The 21,192-nt window shown below is 39.8% G+C and overlaps 1 protein-coding gene across 2 annotated transcripts in view; it reads left to right on the forward strand.

Moving 5' to 3' along the window:
• Positions 1 to 21,192, forward strand: part of ATP9B (ATPase phospholipid transporting 9B (putative)) — a 143,580-nt gene that overhangs the window by 33,238 nt on the left and 89,150 nt on the right. For both annotated transcript variants that reach the window (XM_060774947.2, XM_060774948.2), the window contains exons 6-7: positions 4,124 to 4,182; positions 14,169 to 14,220. In XM_060774947.2, coding sequence (XP_060630930.1) covers positions 4,124 to 4,182; positions 14,169 to 14,220 — 111 coding nt within the window. The remainder of the gene's footprint in view (positions 1 to 4,123; positions 4,183 to 14,168; positions 14,221 to 21,192) is intronic.

Below are 21,192 nucleotides of genomic sequence, written 5' to 3' on the forward strand. Positions count from 1 at the left end.
AATATCTCTTTGATATCCCTTGGAAATAAATGGCGGAGACTGTAAATTAGAACAAGAGATGTGTTCCCATTACCAAAGTAACTCGACCAGCACTTCCACACTCGCATCCAGTAGGGCAGAATATCAATGAAAATAACCATGTTAACATTGGCATTGCATTATTTTCATTACTTCTAGTTTTTGTTCCAACTACTTGTATGTAATTGTGCATGGCAAATATTACTTTGGATAGAATATTGTTTTGTAGCTTTGGCAAGCCATGAATTGTTATTTTACCATAACAAGGAAGGACATATCAGCCTTGTGCTCTAGCAATGTCTATATATTTGCTGTTCCTAAAGAAACAGATTGAGAGAATAATTAGAGCAAACAAGTAAAAAAAGCTTTGGAGATTGTTGTTGTTGTTGTTACTATTATTAACTTTTTATATTCCATCTTTTTCACCATGAGGACTCAAGGTGACCAACAGCCACACAATCTAATGACCGTTTAAAACAAAGCAAATATAAAAATTTAAAAACAATTAAATATTGGTGTGTGAATATACAGTTAAAATACAATTAAAATACAATAAATACAATTAAAATTGCATTTAAAACTCACCTTCACCCCCAATCCCACCACAACCTCAGAAACAGTGTGGCTCTCATCTTCCCAAAAAAGCCTACTGGCACAGCAATGTTTTATCTGCTTTGATGGTGCCATCCTAGTTTCTCTTGGGAGAGAGGTCCACAGTCTGGGAGCAGCTACCAAAACGCCCTATTCCCTGTTCCCACCAAACACAAGTTGAGTGAGATATTGCATTTGACAACACAAGAGAATCTTAACACGTGACTATGTCAGTGAAGCATTCTAAGATCATGTTTTTGTTAAGAAGCAAAGTTGAGTAATTCTGTACATAACACCACCCTTGGAGAAAGAGAGAGAGAGAACTCTTCTCTATTCCTGCCCCAATCACTTCCTGAATTATCTCACACAGAAGTCTTCTCTCCCCCCACTCACAGAACTTCTGAACTTAATCTCTGTCAGAAGTTGTACTTCTGAACTAAGCATCTTCCTTGCTGTGTAAATGGATAATTAGTCTTTCCCAGTTCCTAGCTCCTGTTATTTGAATGGCAGAAGTAATTGTAGTAACAGACTAGCTTTTATAGCATTAGAAAACTCAAGGGAAAAAAGCAAAAGTGAAAAAAATTTATCCCCAGTTCCTTCCAACATAAAAATATTCTTTATGATTCTTGTAACATATCACAGAATGAGGCTGTGATCATCCTGTGTTTGTTTCTGCTAATGAAGCATACAAGGTACCTGGTCCTAGGACAGTTCTTTACCCGAAACAGAGGAGTAGGAATCTGATTTTAAACATTCTCTGAAATGAAATGTCAGAGTCCCTTACATCTTGTAAGCAGGATTAGCTTATTATGATTTGAGATCTTGGATGACTTTTTAAAGTTATGGCATAGCCCAGTGCTGTAGTCACAACAGACATTAACATTCCATAGGTTTTGTGCCTTAGTGCAACTTATTTTTTCTTTATGTCAGTTCAGATCCTCAGTAAACAGAAACTCTATACTTTCTATGTTCTTTTCTTCTGTGTTTTCTATTGCTCACTTATAACTCCTAAAATGGTATAACTTTTTTACATTAGCTACCTTAAGCACTTGGGTGATAACTGGGAAGACAGGCTACAAATCTTAAAATAAAATTACAGTGAAAATTATACAAGCTTAGTATTTATTTGAATTATTTCTATTCAATCTTCTAGATGATACAGGGTCTTAAGGGGAAGAAACAAAAAGTGCATAAACTTTTTTGGTACATTGTTCTCATGCTTTTGCTTACCTTCGTTATGGAGACCTCATGTTTTAATGCATGGCTTCTGTTTATTTTAAAGTCATTGCAATCTTCTTGAGCCATTCAAGTGTAATGAATTATGATAGATACTTAATTGTGTTCTAGTTCCACACACAGCTTTAGGCAAAGGCTCATGCCTTGGTGGACTATAAAGCTTGGATATGCAGCCACTTCTGACAGCTTTGGACTTTTTTATTGGCAATAACACAGATGGTGAAGAGTGTTTTTAAGCTAGTAAGATGTGTTTAGGAGAAAAAAATGGTTTAAAAATAATTTATGCAGTGAGTAGCATTTGATGTTTTTCTCAAATTTTCTTTGCAAAGTTGTAACATTACATTCTTTGTGTTCTCTTGTTATTCTCTTGTTATTACTGGTTGCAACAAAAGCCAAAAGACTAAGTTATAGTTTTGCTGTTGTATAGTTTATTTTACCAAACCTCACTTGCAAGTGAGTGGATGTAGGCCAAATTTAGTCATAAGAAGCTGGTAATATATGAAAGTACTTTCAGACCAAGGGACCACTTGACACTACTATGGAGACTGAACTTTAGGGCAATTTGGAGCAAACAGCACCCTGTGCCTCTTCCTTCTCCCACACTGGACTGTTTTCCAGGAGAGAAAAGGACCCTTTGCTCTATTAGTTGCTGCCAACACTAATCCTATAAGTGAATTTGTGAATTTGGAATCCCCCCCCCCCCCAAATATGCATCACTTTACACCAGCTTGCACTGAATCTCATTTGCCATTTATTGCCTTTTTTTCTCACTTTGGAGAAATACTTGTGGTATCATTGATTTTTATTCTCACTTTTCTAATTAATTTAGTGTTATCATTAAATTTAGCCCTCTCACTACTGAATCCTAAATATAGTCATTTATATATCATATTTGCAGTGTTGTCTTTAGAACATAAGAAACAGATATGGACTAAATTTTGTGTTTATACCACAGTAACACATTCCATCTGATCTTGGCTGCTATGCACGGTCAGTCTTGGTAATTTTTTGGATGGGAGACTGCCAATGAATACCAGGTGATGTAAGCAATATTGCAGAAGAAAGAAGTGACAAAACCACCTGAGTAATTATTTACCTAAGAAAACTCTATGTATGAGTTGCAGTAAGTTCACAGGAATCATATACGTGTGTGCTCAGATGTACACACATGCACACACACATTTAGTGTTAGTTTTATTCATTTCAAGAGTGTAAGTCTCTTGAAATAAATAAAACTTCTTAAACATAAGATAATAAGCATTAGTTAATTGATTTCACTGTTCTAGTCTAAGTAGAACTAAAACTGATTTAGCCTACATGCTGTGTAATTAAGAATAGGTTGCTGAGACTTAAATGGCATAAAAGGTCTGTTATAAAGAAAAGTCTCTGGTAATGACAGTTCATGTGCTATTGAAGGCAATTAGAATCTATGGGCCGGCAGGCTTCATCCTCCAAGTTTGGAGTTCAGAGGAGTTTGAACAGCCCTAAATCCAAAGAAGACCCATCATGCTCATAATGAGTGATAAACTGCAATAATCTTGCATTAAACTATACTTCAGAAAATGAAAATACTGGTGGCTGGGTTCAGGGTGCACATGCTAACTCCATAATACTTTCATTTTGAAGAAAAATATTTAGTGAATCCCAAGGACTACTATAAGTTCCAAAACAATGAACATTGGAAACACCCAAAGCATTCAGAATTTTATTTGAGGTAAACATATAGCCAAAAAACCAGGGAGAACATCCAAAATCCAACATATATGTGAGATGAGGGTACTAGGGAGGATATATTCTAGGTGTGAAATTGTATACTGTCTTGGGATAAAGTAAGGAAAGTGAATGAGATGTTTTAACTGAAAAGTGGATTAACAAATTGTAGGACATGAATCAGAGAGTGAATGTGTTCTCTGCTCTTGCCTGAACAAGCAATAGTTAAATTTACAAGTATATGGAATCAAAATTGCATATGGAGATCTTGGGTGAATACATAATCAGTTCAGAATTGTAATGTAGGTTTGCTAGTGGCTTATTCAGTTTTCTTGGAAAAGTCACTTGGTTTGTTTCTTGCCAAGTTGTTATAATTACGGCTAATCTTTAACACTGAATGCTTAAACTTTCAGAATCTATAGTTATTTACTTGTATAAAAATACATTTTGATAACTTGTTTCCATAATAAGTATTTTCCAAGACTCTGTGGGGCAAAGCAATGTTAGGCCTTTGATAATTTCTTGGTGATTACTTATGCTGATTAATTTCCTTCTTCTTTCTCCAAAGGTAAAGTGCAAGTTAAAAGCTCAGACATTCAAGTTGGAGACCTCATCATAGTTGAAAAGGTTTGTTATTTTTACAATATATTTTAAATATTAACAGTTTAAATGTTTTTTTATTGTATCCTTTGTCCTGAATATTGTCTGCCTATTGCGCTTTAAATCAGTCCTGTGACAGAAAATCTGCTGGCAAATACTTTAAGAAGTATTTGTAATATTACTATGCAATTTTAGGAATTTGCTCATTATTGTATTTCAGGAAGAATTTTCACACCAGAACATTTAGTGTGTACCATTCTGCATTTCCTTCATTGTGGGGTGAAATGCCAAATGTAGGTGCTTTATTTATTTGGTATTTAAAAGTTGCGGCATTATCACTGTTTTATAAAAAAGATATTGCCAGCAGATTTTTATCTTCTCTTTTACCTTATCGTATGGTCTTCTAAATGCTGATGAATTGTAACTCCCAGCATTCCTTCACTTTGGCTATTCCATCTATGTCAGTGGTTCTCACCTTTTCTAATGCTGTGACCCCTTAATACAGTTCCTCATGTTGTGGTGATCCCTAGCCATAAAATTTCGTTGCTACTTCATAACTGAAATTTTGCTACTGTTATGAATCGTAATGTAAATATCTGATATGCAGGATGTATTTTCATTCGCTGGACCAAATTTGGCACAAATACCCGATACGCTCAAATTTGAATACTGGTGGAATTCATAGAATCATAGAATCAAAGAGTTGGAAGAGACCTCATGGGCCATCCAGTCCAACCCCCTGCCAAGAAGCAGGAATGTTGCATTCAAATCACCCCTGACAGATGGCCATCCAGCCTCTGTTTAAAAGCTTCCAAAGAAGGAGCCTCCACCACACCCCGGGGCAGAGAGTTCCATTGCTGAATGGCTCTCACAGTCAGGAAGTTCTTCCTCGTGTTCAGATGGAATCTCCTCTCTTGTAGTTTGAAGCCATTGTTCCGCGTCCTAGTCTCCAAGGAAGCAGAAAACAAGCTTGCTCCCTCCTCCCTGTGGCTTCCTCTCACATTTATACATGGCTATTATATCTCCTCTCAGCCTTCTCTTCTTCAGGCTAAACATGCCCAGCTCCTTAAGCCGCTCCTCATAGGGTTTGTTGTCCAGACCCTTGATCAATTGAAAGGGGGTGGGGTTGATTTTGTCATTTCGGAGTTTTAATTACTGGGATTGATAGTTAATCAACAATCAAAGAGCATTCTGAACTCCACCAATGATGGAATTGAACCAAACTTGGCGCACAGAACTCCCATGACCCATAGAAAATACTGGAAGGGTTTGGTAGGCATTGACCTTGAGTTTTGGAGATGTAGTTCACCTACAACCAGAGAGCACTGTGGACTCAAACAATGATGAATCTGGACCAAACTTGGCATAAATACTCAGTATACCCAAATGTGAACACTGGTGGAGTGGAAAATAGACCTTGACATTTGGGAGTTGTAGTTGCTGGGTTTTATAGTTCACCTACAATCAAAGAGCATTTCGTACACCCCCAACAATAGAATTGGGGCAACTTCCCACACAGAACTCCCATGACCAACAGAAAATGCTGGATTTTCTTAAGGTCTTTGGCGACCCTTCTGACACCCTCTCACGACCCCCTTGGGGGTCCCGACCCCCAGGTTGAGAAATGCTGATCTAGCTTGATGGGAGTGGAGTCCACTAGTGTCTGAAAGGCTTCAAGTTGCTCTTCCCTTTTTAAAACAGTTTTTAAAGCATATGTTACAGTGTAGTACATTCATTACTTTTGCCTCAAGCCATGCGAGTATGGGAGGAGTTGGAGAAGTCAGACACAAATACTGAATTGAAAGTTCCTCCTGGAATGTATTACTCAAATAGAACGTGTGTCTTGTCATTCCTTTTTAATTTAATTCTGGAAATTGGATTGTAAAAGACCTTCGCCAATGGTAATGAAGCTGCCACCAAATTGTAAAGAGACGCTACCAATTAGTGAGGAAGCGCCTAGGTTTAGGAGAGAGGAGCCACTGATTTGTAAAAGGCTCTGGTATTAAAGGCTCTGTTTGTGTTGTGAGGTAATTTTGATAGAGTGGGTGCGCCGAACGTAAAATTAATGGAGATGAGGCAGTTTTAAAAACCAAAGAGAATAAGTTTATTTTTAAACAAAGCGTATGGTTGCAGTATGAAGATGTTAAGCTTGGCAAATACTTGATGGTTACATATAACTTAGTTGCGATACAATTCAGACTTTCGATGTTACAACTTATGAACTCTTGCTGTGGTGAAGCGCTTTATTAACCAGTGTTCCCTGCAATGAATAGTCTTTCTGTTTGATCTATACTTGATCAAATCACAGTTCTCCAGTCTTCCTCCTGACTGGCGATCCTATCAAACCTATGTTAGTTCTTTCTAACTAAAGCCACTAACAAGGTTTTCCCCTTCAGCTTCCTAGCTGAAGAAATCTCTACTATTCACGAACACTAAAACCTGGCTCTTCACTTCTTCACTCCTCAGAGTCTAAAAACTGACTCTCCTGCTCTCTCAGAGTCCCACACCCTGACTCTCTTCTCTCTCAGAGTCTTCCCCTCACTCTCCTCTAACTGTCACTTTTCAAAACCTTTACTCTCTAAGCTCCTCCCACTTCTTCTGCCTCGTTTCCATGGTAACACATTTCTCACAGCTAGGCCGCTCCCGCCTTAGGGCAACCAATGCAAACATAAATACAGTTATAAGCATATTATTATAAACACTTCTGTACATGGATATTTCAGAAATATGTCAAATAAGCATTGCTAAATTTTCAATTAAATGTCTCATCAGCTGGTAGGAATAGAAGAATATAATGGCTAAAACGAGTAGGATAGTTAACATGAGTAAACTATCTACAGAGAAGTCTGACTAATACGCTTCTTGGAAGATCTTGCATGTTCCCACAGTCATATTGATTTGATATCAGATATTTGAGGATTTCTAAGTTTGCTTGTGTGTGCTTAAAGTTTTCCTTGCCTCTCCTGAGATTAATTTCTAATTTGTTTTTCTGATACACTTCATTTAATGCAATCCTTGATTGAAGGTGGCTCTTCTTAATTTTGTACAATTGCACATACTCTTCAACATACTCTTAATTTTATAGTATAAAACCTCTGATTATCCTCTAGGTGTCTTAAATAAGCATACTTAATTTGACATGAGCACTATTGTGGCTTCTGTGTTGCATGTTGATTAGCTTATCATGATACATATAATACACATGTGAATCGGTCAAAAAATTATATTGCTTTGTGGAATTTCAAATGAACATTCCAATGAAATCAGTTCACGTATTTGGTCTATAACAGGAATGGTCCTCCAGATATTAATTAATTGCATTTTTTTTCATAGAGGAAGCCACCTCTTATCTAATGAATTAGAGCAGATATGGGCAAACCCAGGCCTGTGGGCTGGACTTGGCCCTTTGGGCTCTTTGCTATAGCTCTTGTCTCCTTTGGCCTCCCTTTCAGAATGTGGGCGCAGTGGCCTGCCATGCTTGCAGGCTGAGAGGATGGCCAAGGCAGAGACATGCTTCTGGCAAGCACTGGAGAGCACTCGGCAGTGGCGTGTTTGCCTCCCTCCTCTGGGCCTGGGGGAACGTAGGCCGCTGCCTTCCCGGGGCCCAGAGAAGAGCCAGGGAGAGAAACATGCCATTGCCAAATGTTCTTGACAGCGGCATGTTTCTCTCCTTTCTCTGCCCCCCTCCCCCCACTGCCTTCCTGGGGCCCAGAGAAGAGCCCAGAAGAGAAACATGCCACCGCCGCTTTGCAGCTGTGTGTTTTCTCCCCCTCTTCTGGGCCGCTGCCTTCCCAGCCCTTGCAGCCGGGCCCATAAGGCAGCCCAGGTCAAAAAAGTTTACCCATGCCTGGGTTAGAGACTGGAGTGCTGTTAGGTTGCAAATGGAATCTTTGGCCACTGAAAAATGTAAATAAAAACTGCATATCACTTTTGAATGCATGGTAAAGAACTTGCACACATTCAGAAATTACCCTTCAGGAAAAAATGAGGTCAAATGTCCATTATTGGCTTTTTGTACAAGAAAAGTGTCTTCATATGGGGAAAGGATGTATTAATTTTTTTTCTTGTATTGAACATGATAAATTGCGAAAATAAAAACATCAGGCAGAGAATATAAAGCCCTTAGACTAGGTATTTTAAATGTCTTTGGAGCTAATGTTTAGTGGCAGTAGTAGTAATAGTATATTTTTATATTAGGAAAATGTATCTCATTCTCTACTGTTTTTGGCTTTGTATTTTATCCTGTGGTCTATATTCTTGCTTTTTATGTCAGTTTGTAGGTTTTGTGTTAGCCTTTCTGAATAAAAAATGTATGTGTGTGTATATGAGAGAGAATATGATTCAAGGAATTTATTCTTTCTGTAAACAAGCCTTGATACCATATATGTGTATACAAACAGTACTAAGTAAGCAAAAAGAATGGATGAGAGCACAGAGTCTGTCTAATTAATGGGACTTGTTGGTAATTTGCAGACAATGAAAGACTGAATTGTCAGAAAAGTCTGAAAATGTAGTGGAAGCTGGCCATAGCTGATGAGAGTTACCTTTGAAGGGTAACATGATTTTTAAATCAAGTAACTTACGTTCATGTTTAAATCAGTCTGCACAATCCCCCCCCCCCAAAGGACAACAGATTTCTTGGATTTTAGCCGTAGCATCCCTCTGTTAAGGTTTTTATTCAATTTTAAGATGCACTGCAAATGAATGTAAAAGAATGAGATGCACTTATAGCACAATCTAAAAGATTTATCACTGTGTGTACATGATTGCATCTTGCATTTTTGTTTGGGGAAATCTTTCCAAGTATCTCAAAAACATACTAGAAAAAAGCCCTGATCCTTTGAAATAAGTTATAACTCTTGTGAACTAAAATAAGTTGGTAATTAGTGTAGTGTGCTATCATATAAGAGTGAAGGAAGTTAAAAATAGCTTATTTTGCCAATGGCTTGTAATAGATCATGGATGACAGTACTTGACAGTCTCTATTCTTGAAGGAATTTATTGGCTTTTATGTTTTTAACAATCACTGCATTTTTTTTGTTTTGCATGGGTGTGTGATACAGATTTATTTTAATAATGAGAGGTGCCAAACAATCTTGTTTAGTTATCAGAATTGGAATGGGATGCAGGTATAAACAGAAGTGGAAATTACTATTTTAAGTCATTTTCAAATCTAGTCTACCCCTTGCTTAAGGGTAACTACTTTTAGGTTAAATGCTTTGAATAATATCACCATGCAATAACAAATATTGTATACATTGAAATTATTTGTCTCATACTATAATTGCACAGAGATAAAATACATAACTGGTTGCCATCCTCCAACTCATAAGTAAGTGTCTTTAGGATTGTAACTTTTTAAATATGAAATTTATTATTATTTTGAAAATCTACTTATTTCAATACTGCTTTCTGATCTTTCTAACTGATAAATTAGTAATGTATCAAAATATGTCACAGAAATATGTTATCCCAGTCAGGAGTGAAATGTTCATTTGCTCACCCAATATATCAGTAAGCAAAACACATTAGATGTTTTATGTGACTAAAAGATTAATCAACATTTTTTTTAACATTCATTAGTCTGTAGATCACTGAAAGTTGAAGAATTTGGAGATAAGTTGTGCTCACATACAGGCACAATTGGTATTATTATTATTATTATTATTATTATTAATAATAATAATAATAATAATATACTTTATTCCACTCTATCTCCCCAAGGGGACTCTGAGATGATTACAAAACCCATTCAGTGGTGTTATACAATTAGCAAGGACAAACAATACATAAACAGAGGTAGAGACTTTCCCATCTTTTTTCATTTCCGGCATCTGGAGGCTGTGCTTGACTCCAGCCATGGGGAGGTGCTGTAGCACCATTTTCCATTATGAGGAGCTTTGTTGTCTGTAGATGTCCTCCTGATTGAGTTGCCAGCCTGTCCTTATGGGTGTTTTTTTTTTTACCTTCCCGCTTAATGCAGTACTTATTTATCTACTCACATTGCTGTTTTCGATCTGCTAGGTGAGCAGAAGCCGGGCTTGAACTGCCAGCTTTTCAGACGGCAAGATTTTCTGCAGCTTAGTGGTTTAACCCACTGTGCTAAGCCCAGCCTCTGATGCTGATTGAGAGAATCGGGCTGACTTGGAAATCTTTATAGGCCTTCCAAGTCAAAAGGGGTTAGTTGCTGATGACACCTCATGTCAAACTCCTTTTGACAGTTGCCCTGCCCCCTGAAGTCCCGCCTTAACAGGAAGTCCCATCCCTCTCCCAGAAGTCCCACCTGAACAGGAAGTCTACCCCCAAAGGCCCTCCCTGGCTGAAAACTCCTCCCTCCAGTCAGAAGTCCCACCTTAATCCCTCCCGAAGTATTTTCATCAGCATCTACGACTTCCTTTCCATCCTCCAATAGGTCATCTAGCAGTGACTGGTATGTAGAGCCACCTGGGTCTGGTTCTTCAGCCATTCTCTCAACATCCTTATAGCCTGGTTTAAAGATAGGCTTCCATCCCCATCTTCAGCAGCAGGGTGCTGCATTCTTGGCATTTCGGGGGAAACCTTTTTCAAATCAGTATGGTCTGCTCTGTGATCATCAGAATCAGGCTCTATCTTGATGAATTTGTTTTTCATGGCATAAAGACCCAGTAGTAATCCAATTCTTCTTGGAGATCTTTTTAGGTCCTTTTAGGACTTTTAAGGACTCAAGAGCACTAAAGGTATGGAAAATCCCACCGGTCCTGACATGTTTGGGGGATAGAACCACATTTGATAGCCGTTTTCAGGCCTTCCATTCATAGTAGATTTTTTTCTAGGTACAGAGGGTACTGAAAGGCTCCTTGAGATTGAAGGACCAGCTGGTGATTCCATGCTTTGCTTCTCTGAAACCAGTTCAGGGCTGCCAGGTATTCACTTGGTATATTCCTGCCCTATTGGGACCCCAGGCATCACATGTTCACATTATGGACCTGAAACCCCTTCCTATTGGTCTACCGAGGCCCCATGTGCTCCTAGTAGCAAGCACATGGTCCCCAGGCTGTATGTCCCCTGAGCACAGGGGAGAGGGGCTAAGGCCGGCCTTTCGGCCATTTGGTGGTTCCATGCATTGTTTCTCTGAAAAATGCCTGGTCATGTCCATCAGGTAGGGGTCTGAAATCCCCACCCATTGGTCCACGGAGCTCCCACATGTTCCTAGGAGAGACCACATGGCCCCCAGGCCACACTTCCTCTGTGCAGTGGATGTCCAGTTTGTCTTGGGGGAGGGATTAAGGTGGGACTTCTGGCAGAGAGAGTGGTTTTTCAGCCAGGGAGGGCCTTCCGAAGGTGGACTTCCAGTTCAGGTGGGACTTCTGTGAGAGGGGGCAGGACTTCCTGTTAATACAGGACTTCAGTGGGTGGGACAGCTGTCAAAAAGAGTTTGACATGAGGTGCCATCTATAACTACTTACCTGTTTAAGAGGAATCATTCTTTCATCCTAGTTCTCCAGGTGGAGTAACAGAGCACATGGCATCGGATATCCGCACGCATACCTAAAGCTTCCAGCAAGGCACTACCTTTCTGTACTAAAATTGATAAGCTACTCATAAGAAAACCCATGTCATCTTAACCACCAACTATGTGTTAACAATAGTAACTCCCTAAGCATAAGGCTTAATCTCTTTTTAAAAAACTAAAGAGACTCTGACTATTCAGTCTAATTCATTTAGGAACAGTTTCAGTGTACAAAAACTATACAAACTGTACAAAAACTCAGTGGTTTTGAAATGGAATTTTTGAAGTGAGAAAATTTTTGTTAGGCATTTTTTTAATTTGAAAAATGTTAAGGTTCCTCTGCCCTACCCAACCCTTTATTTCTATTTGTAACATTCAGTTCTTGTCTGAGACACCTATCCAAGAGAGTGATTAGGTCCATACTAATTTAGCAACCTTGAAATCTTCCTGGTTCTTAATTGTGCTTCATTACTAGAATTTGCTTTTCATTTTGACAAGTATAGCATAGATCCTTTTCATGCCATATTCAGGGACAAAAGGGTTTAAATATATTAATTTTTTTGTTACAAAAGAAAAATAATGAGAACTGGCAAATATGAGAATTTATTTTGATTGGCATCCTGCCACCTTAATGAGAATTGTAAGATTAATTAAGTTTGGCAGTATGTGAGATAGCTGCATTTTTGGTCAGAGCTTCAGCTTGTTAACAGGCAACAGTTTTAAAGATAAAGCTAGTAACCCGAGAGCTGACTAAAAGGTTTATGTCAACATTAAAAGAGAAGTTGTAAAGACGTATAGTTAATCTATATAAAGACAGCACATCTGATTTTATGTTTGTCATTTAAGGAATGATTTATTGAGTTCTGAAGTTGCCTTTTGCTTCTCCTCTCAGTTTTGCAGATAGTGGGTTCCCAGATATTGAATATACAATTTTGTTCATGTTCTTCAGTAAGATTTATACTTTTGCTTTACCCTCTTTTTCCACCAATGCTGTATGAAAAGGTTTTCCTATTCAGTGTAAGGAATGATTTTGACAGTTTTAGAATAGAGAGTAAAACCTCACTGTTTATTTTAACTTGTAACAGAAAAATGAGATTCTATACTCATTCTCATGTCATTTATTTTTCTTAGATATCAGAAGAGCATCCTTAAACATTTCTATATAGACCACAAAAGATTTGCAGAAATATTAGGACATGTTCATGATGTGACATTTAAGTGAGGTGAATGGAGCACTTGTCTTAATACTTATTTGTAATCATGATAGTCGTTTCTCTAAGATTAAAATGGATATAAGAAGATCTCATGTGGTTTGACCTGGCATAGGGAGAAGCTTATTTTAGAATATATAGAAACGCACAGAACCACCAAAAGGCCAAAAGGCCCGCCTTAACCCCTTTCCCCTGTTCTTGGGGGACGTGCAGCCAGGGGACCATGTGCTTACTACTAGGAGCATATGAGGCGTCGGTGGACCAATCGGAAGGGTTTCAGGCCCATAATGTGAGCATGTGATGCCTGGGGTCCCAATAGGGCGGGAATATATAGCTACTACATTTATCAAGAATTGGCATTATTGGAGATGGTTTAATACTTTTCACCCATTTGTTTACCAATTCCTAATCTTCAAAAGCTGATAATATTTCCACAGAGGTGCTGTATCTGCCTCCCCACAGCACAGGAGTAATAGTTGCTCCAGATAATATTTTAGATCTCCAATCAATGGCATGGAAGGAATGAGTTAAGCGCTCTGCCTTCTACTTGTTATTTCATCAAATTGGCAGCCAGGTCTAGATACTGTGTAATAAAATTTAAAAAATAGTAACATTCAGTGAGGGCCAAATAGCCACACAATCATTCACTTGCAACCTACACCCATCAAAATTAACATCGTTCACACCAGTTTGTACAATTCCCGATTCTCCAACACAGATCTTCCATAATCCAGAATGTTTGTTAATCCAAAATTTCTTTAATCCCTAATCCAAAAACAGCATTAAATTAAGATTTGAATTCTTAAATACTCGTGAACATATGATTGTACCCACTAAATAATGGTAAAGCTTAACAAAATTATTTGCCTTTTCCATGAATTGTAATGCAAAAAGAGCTCAGCCAACACATTTCCATGAACTGCAAATTGTATGTGAAAGAGTTGGATGTGGCTTGTGAGCAGTGTTTTGGCCACCCGTGTTTTGTATGCATCCTGCAGTCATACACATTTAACACAGTCCTCTTATCTGTGAAATAACTGAATTGTTGATAGATTCACCCAGAGATACAGGGTGTCAAAATGTATTAATTCAGTTTGTCACCACTTTGACTACCATGGCTCAATGATTCCTGGAATTTTGCTAGTTCATAATTCTTTAAAAAAAATCAAATTCAAATTGAAAATCCAAGGAGTCATGAAAGATTGCTAAATAATAAACCTTTAATCTAAATGAGACCTTAGTTCATTTTCTGGACTACTTCATTGCCATAATTTTCTTTATTTCAAAAAATTCAATGTATTTTCCCCCAACAGAATCAACGAATCCCATCTGACATGGTGTTTTTAAGAACTTCAGAAAAAACAGGTATGTTGTTATTTTCTAGTCTTGCTATATACATTCTTTTATTAATCAAATGATGTATTAGATATACTCAAATCAAGAGTTTCTGTTATTGCTATTTTAGCTTGGATTCATCTTCTTTGTTCTGCTTGCTTTTGTGCCCCCTCCCCCAAGTTTATTTTAAATTGAGTTAAGCTTAAGTTTTTTAAAAAAGGATGTACAGCATTTTAATCAAGTTCAGAATATTCCACTCTTGCATACAGTTTTATGTTTCTACGTGTGGAGAAACTGTTCTTTTTTATAAACTCTTTTGTAGGCTAATTTCACCCCAAGGTATTCTCCTGATATTTCTGCTATGTGCAACCTTTCTCACTGGCAACCTACACACTTTGGCTACTTATGGTGGGATGGGAATGCTATACTTACCCTGTGCTGCTGCCATCTTTCTGTGGGACCTATGTATAAGAAGGGGAAGAATTAGACCATCTGCTGTCCCCTTCTTTCTCCTTGAGCAGTCCTACTTCCACATCTTTTCTGTTGCTCTGGCCTGATGTAATGCCTGCTGGATAATCTTTGGGACAGGGACAAAGCCTGATAAGTTGGGCTTCTCAGTAGAGTTAATAGAGCGCAAATGGAGGAAATCTCGAGTTGTATCTGATCGAACACGGGCTAGAGCCTCTCTTAAGGCATACTCCGTGGCCATACGGGCGGCCAGGAAGTCATTCACGACCGCTCGTATAGCATCTGCAGCAAATAGATCATCGGAGCTGTTTCGGGTCGTGGGAGAACTCCTCCACCCACCTGCGGTGGAGGAGGTCCCTGACGACCCCGCAGCTCGGTGCCGCGATTTCGCACACCACTTCGCAGATAAAGTCGCCCAGATACGCCTCGAGCTCGACTCCAATTCCATCGCAGTGCCAGAAGAGGTGACGGAGGCACCTGCTTGTCCAGTTTTATGGGATTCTTTTAGGCTTGTTCTCCCTGAAACAGTGGAGGAGATTCTTGGGGCTGTGAGAGCGACCACCTCATCTCTAGACCCATGCCCATCTTGGCTCATTAAATCAGCCAGAGGGGGGTTGCTTGATTGGTTTGTACTGATTGTCAACGCATCGCTGGAGCAAGGCATTTTTCCATCCAATTTGAAGCAGGCCGTGGTTCGTCCACTTATCAAAAAAGCTTCCCTTGACTCCACGGTGCTAAATAACTACAGGCCGATCTCCAACCTCCCCTTTTTGGGTAAGGTGCTGGAGAGGGTGGTCGCCTCTCAGCTTCAGGGTTTCCTGGACGATACCAACTACCTAGATCAGTCACAGTCTGGTTTCAGGCCTGGTCATGGCACCGAGACAGCCTTGGTCGCCTTGGTGGATGACCTCCGCAGAGAGCTGGACAGGGGGAGTGTGACCCTGCTGGTTCTCTTGGACATCTCAGCGGCTTTCGATACCATCGATCATGGTATCCTTCTGGGTCGTCTCTCCGGGATGGGCCTTGGGGGCACGGTTCTGTCGTGGCTCCAGTCCTTCCTGGAGGGACGAACTCAGATGGTGAAGCTGGGAGACGCCTGCTCTGACCCCTGGCCTTTGACCTGTGGGGTCCCGCAAGGCTCTATTCTGTCGCCCATGCTTTTTAACATCTACATGAAACCGCTGGGAGAGGTCATCCGGAGTTTTGGAGTTGGGTGCCATCTCTACGCGGATGACACACAACTCTACTACTCCTTTCCACCTAACTCCAAGGAGGCTTCTCGGGTCCTAGACGAGTGCCTGGCCGCTGTGTCGATCTGGATGAGGAAGAACAAGCTGAAGATCAATCCCGATAAGACAGAGGTCCTCCTGGTCGATCGCAAACCAGATCGGGGTATAGGGTGGTCACCTGTGTTGGACGGGGTTACACTCCCCCTGAAGCCACAGGTCCGCAGTTTGGGTGTCCTCCTGGATTCTTCGCTTACACTTGAGGCCCAGGTGTCGGCGGTATCCGGGAGGGCCTTTGCACAACTGAGACTTGTGCGCCAGCTGCGACCGTACCTCGTGAAGGCGGATCTGGCCGGGGTGGTCCACGCCTTGGTCACCTCTAGAATGGATTACTGCAATGCGCTCTACGTGGGGCTGCCCTTGAAGACGGCTCGGAAACTACAATTGGTCCAGCGGGCAGCAGCCAGGATGCTAACTGGAGCTCATTATCAAGAGAGGTCAACCCTCTTGTTCAAGGAGCTCCACTGGCTGCCATTTATTTTCCGAGCCCAATTCAAGGTGCAGGTGCTCACCTACAAAGCCCTGAACGGTTTGGGACCACCCTACCTGCGGGACCGCATCTCCATCTACGAACCCACACGCTCGCTCCGGTCATCTGGGGAGGCCCTGCTCGTGATCCCACCCACGTCGCAAGCGCGCTTGGTGGGGACACGTGACAGGGCCTTCTCTGTGGCGGCCCCCCCGACTTTGGAACGCCCTCCCAAAAGAGCTCAGACAAGCCCCCACTCTAGCCGTCTTCAGAAGGAACCTAAAAACTTGGCTGTTCCGTTGTGCCTTCCCAGACTAGGAATCCCCACCCAAGCCCTAGTAGCACCTTAGCATAACAAATGGTCACTGCACATCGCACTTTTAACCCTACGTGCCTCCTGCCATTCAGCACTTTTAACCCTGTACCCCAGTGCGCCGGCCAAACCAGTTTTTTAATAATGTCCTGATGTACTGTCTTTGTTGTTATTCTGCTTATTGCTTGACTTGCTTAGTATTGTGGTGTTATGTTATTTTGCTTATTGTTTGATTTGCCTTGTTGTTGTGATGTTATACTTTCTACTGTATTGTGTTGAGGCTTCGGCCTGTGTAAGCCGCATCGAGTCCTCCGGGAGATGCTAGCGGGGTACAAATAAAGTTAATAATAATAATAATAATAATAATAATAGTGTTGACAGTCACGATTGCAATCAGCTGGGGATGTGTTACTTTGGACTCATTTGACAAATATTTGCATGAAAGTGCTCATAAATCTTCAATTACTGGTAAAGAATTTGTTTTTATCATAAGGAAAGATCATTTGTTGCTCAGGAGTTTTGTAGCACTGTATGGATACTTCTGTAGGATACAGATTTCGTCATACATGAAATAGATCCCCTGAAATTATTGGAACATAGATTAGTAGCTACTAATGCTTCTTATTAATTTCAGGGTATGTATTCTAAGCCTTACTCAATCTGGATCCAATTTTGTGTTGCTGAATATTACATTTTGTTGTATATATTTGTGTGTGCATGTGCACACAAATATATACTGGTGACGTTATTTGTATTGCTAATTTTATCTGCATCATCTGAGTTAACTAGTATTCTATATTTATATTTGCAGTAATAGGAATTTTTTTCAGATCTTTTCAGTTCTAAAACAAGCAAACGGAATCTAAGCGAATATAAAAGATAAGACATTCTATATGTTGACAATTCTGTTTGTTTGGTACATCTGCAAATTATAATTAATTACAGATTACTGTTGGGTGTCCTTTTATGGAAAGATGTCTGGCACTGTAAACTTCTGAAATTACACAGAAAATGTGGCATCACTTTGAAATTCAGCTGTTCAACTCAAGTGTCACCTTCTATCTGCCTCTGAGCAGACTGCTACAGAATAATAAGGCTGTAATAGTTGTAGCACGTGTTTTGGAAATTTCTATTATGTTTAGAAGCCATACATTCTAAAACCTAGCTGTCTTGAAACAAAAAAAAGTTTGGGAAATGTATTGCTACAGAGAATGACAAATGACTAGAGTGAAGTTTTGCACATCCGGCCAAATAAACTTTTATCTGCAGGGCATGAGTGACTGCCAACAATCTGTCCAAACTACTTTAATCTGTTCTTGTATCTCAGTTCCTATTCCAGTTTTAACATTTGATTTAACTCAGGCTAGCAATGTTTTGACACCTATCTCAAGCCACTGAATAATATTGCTTTTATGAGTTTCACCTATTGTGTTATACATGAACTCTGTTGGAATAATAAAATGAAGCCTAAGTATACTACTAATAGTATACTTAATATGCTAATATGCAGGTGCAGTGTAGTAACCAAGAAACTGAACTGCTGAACAGAAGAATTTGGTTCAATTTTTACCTCCCCTATGAATAAATGCACAATATGTGAATAGGCAGATCCCATTGTCTCTACCTCATCCATTTAGCTGTTTTGTGAATATGGTATCAACCCATGTTTTGGGATTATTTTGAAAGATACTACATCTTGAGATGTTTGGGTGCTTTTCTTTTCCTTTCAGTAACAGTTCATGAGATGTTGCATTTAAAGGTCCTTGAACTTTTTGGGTTTTTGTTTTGTTTTGTTTTTGAGAATGGAAGGATTTGCCACCATAAAGAAGCAAGTGGATTCTATTATGGAACTCCATGTCCTGCACTTATAATCCATCCAGTATGTTTTCAAAGAGTAAAGCATTATATGAAATACATTGTTATTTTTGGGTGCCTTCAAGTAATTTCTAACTTATGGCTACCCAAAGGCAAATATACAATGGGACTTTCTTGGCAGATTTGTTCAGAGGGGGTCTAAGGATGACAGGGCATGACCTGCCCAAACTCCAATTGAGTTTCCATGACCGAACTGGGATTCAAATTCTAGCCTCCCAGTGTTCTAGTCCAGCACTCAAACCACTGGACTATGCTAACTCTCTTGTTCAGTATTAGTACACAGCGAAAATAACTGTAATAATTATATTTGGAGAATAGAGGAAGAGCTTCTGTTCTCCTTGACCCTGTTTTTCTAGTGTGTTACTGCAGGAAGCAATCCGGTGGCCATTTTCTCTCCGCAAGTGCCACTCTTGAAAGGATTGTGCAATCATTATACATTATTTTGAAACACACTGTTGTTGTTATTGTTATATTTAATTAGATGTTGTCCTTTTCCCAGCCTGGAACTAAAGGTGCTTACAGTTGATTATACAAAAGATAAAACTGTGATTAAACTATTTAAAGAATGGCATAAAACATAGTTATTAAAAAGTAAACAATACACAGCACATTAAACAAGCTCTGTTCCCTTGAGCAACAAGACTTCATGTGCCCATAGAAGCTACTAAGCTACTCCCTTTAGGAAGGAAATTTCAGAGCCTAGGGGCAGCTACCAAGAAGGTTATCCCCAATGTTCCTGCCTGGATGTCACTTTGAAGGTAAAAAGGGCTTTATAGGTAATAACCACCACATTGAATTGTGACCAGAAACTGATTAGCAAATGTTGTAACAAGGGGGTTGTGTGACCCCTCTGGCCATTATACCATTGTTTTATGAATATTGGGGGCATTCCTCACCCACTCATACTCCTGGAGTAATGTTATGATTTTCTTCTTTTTTCAATCTTCTCTCCAGCAATCAATGTTTAAAATGTTATCAAATGGGATGCATGAAAGTGAGGAGACAATTTTAGTTTAGCAGCTGCACATCAAACATTGTCCTTTGAATCTTTAATCTATGTCTGGCCATTCAACTCTGTGCTGTAAGTGCTGAAGGGAACCTACTACACACCCCTTTCCCTCCAGATTACTCCTGCCCTGTGCTTTTAATAGTCTATCCAAACTCAATTTTGAGATCAGGGACTAGATTCCTGGATCAGAATGTATTACACTTCACTTAGTCACTTAGATGATCCATTCCTCAGCTTTCGCATGGATCAGAACATCTTCTCTAATCGTCTCTATTTGTATCTATTTTGAGCAAAGTTGTACATGTTTGTCTCTCACATTATACTCCATATGGAATGAATCAGACCATTGGGTGGGAAGACAACCAAAAGTTTTTGTCCATCTCCGTGGATACCATGTTACTGTGCCACTTCTTCAGCGCCCATTTGTTCTGCACGTCACGTGACCAGCAAAGCAATGTTTGAGTTGGGCAACAAGTCATAGAGGATCTTTCACTTTTGATATTTTTTGAACATCCTTGTGCAGTTCACGTTCTCTCTGTGTTCGGAGAGACATCCCAAAGAGCCATCTCTCAAAGGAAGCATGCACGACCCATAGTTGTTCTGAGATAGCTTTCATCATTGTCCATGTCTCTGCACCATAGCATAGGGCAGGTAGCATGGTAAATTCGGAACAATAAAGCTTATAGAGATGAACTTCCGGTTGCGTCTATAGCAGCTTTAATGGAATTGTAAGCGGCCCATCCTGCTTTCCTGCGTCTGTTCAAGTATGACTTCATTTCATTCCTTCATATTAACAGCTTTCTGAGATAGACATATACTTGTACATTTTCGAGCTCGATGCCATCTATCACTGCAGCACCATCTGTGAAGTTGTTTCGGAGTATCTTCAATCTTTAATCCGATTGACCGACTTCTGCTACAAAGCTTGCTAAGCATGCTGGAGGCTTCTGAGGCTGTACACATGATTAAAACTATGTTGTTGGTGAAGCACCCATGATTAAGCCTGTACCCATTGGTGACTATACTTTGTCCAACCAATTACAGCCTCCTATTATACTTCCCAGAGAAGCAGAAAAAAAGGTTAGGTGAAATGGGATCACCCACAGGTATAACAACTTTTCGTTTGAAAGGCATTACTGTTGTTGTACATCTATCATAGCATGCTTGGATGATGTTGATGTACTCTGCCTGTACTCCTGGCTCCCTCAGACTGTTCTGTATGCACTCTGGTTCCATGCTGTCAAATGTCTTCTCATAGTCAACAAAAGTGAGAACAAGTGGCATCTGGTATTCGTGGGCTGCTTCCAATATTCTATTAACAGTCAGGATGTGATCGATGGTGGAGAATGAAAGATGGAATCCAGCTTGTTCAACTGCCTGTACCTCCTCCAATCTTCTCCTGATGTGGGCTAGAATACACCTGGTGATAACCAGCAGGAGAGTTATTGGGCGGTAATTCCTCAGATGTTATTTGTCTCCTTTCTTAAATAGGAGGACTGTTTTTAGGTCTTTCAAGTCTTTGGTTCATGGCCGTCTTCTAGATAACAAGAGAGGTGTGTGTTCTTTCTAAAGAGAAGGTCTG

Source organism: Anolis sagrei, chromosome 4, assembly GCF_037176765.1.
Source record: "Anolis sagrei isolate rAnoSag1 chromosome 4, rAnoSag1.mat, whole genome shotgun sequence".
Classification (NCBI taxonomy): Eukaryota; Metazoa; Chordata; class Lepidosauria; order Squamata; family Dactyloidae; genus Anolis; species Anolis sagrei.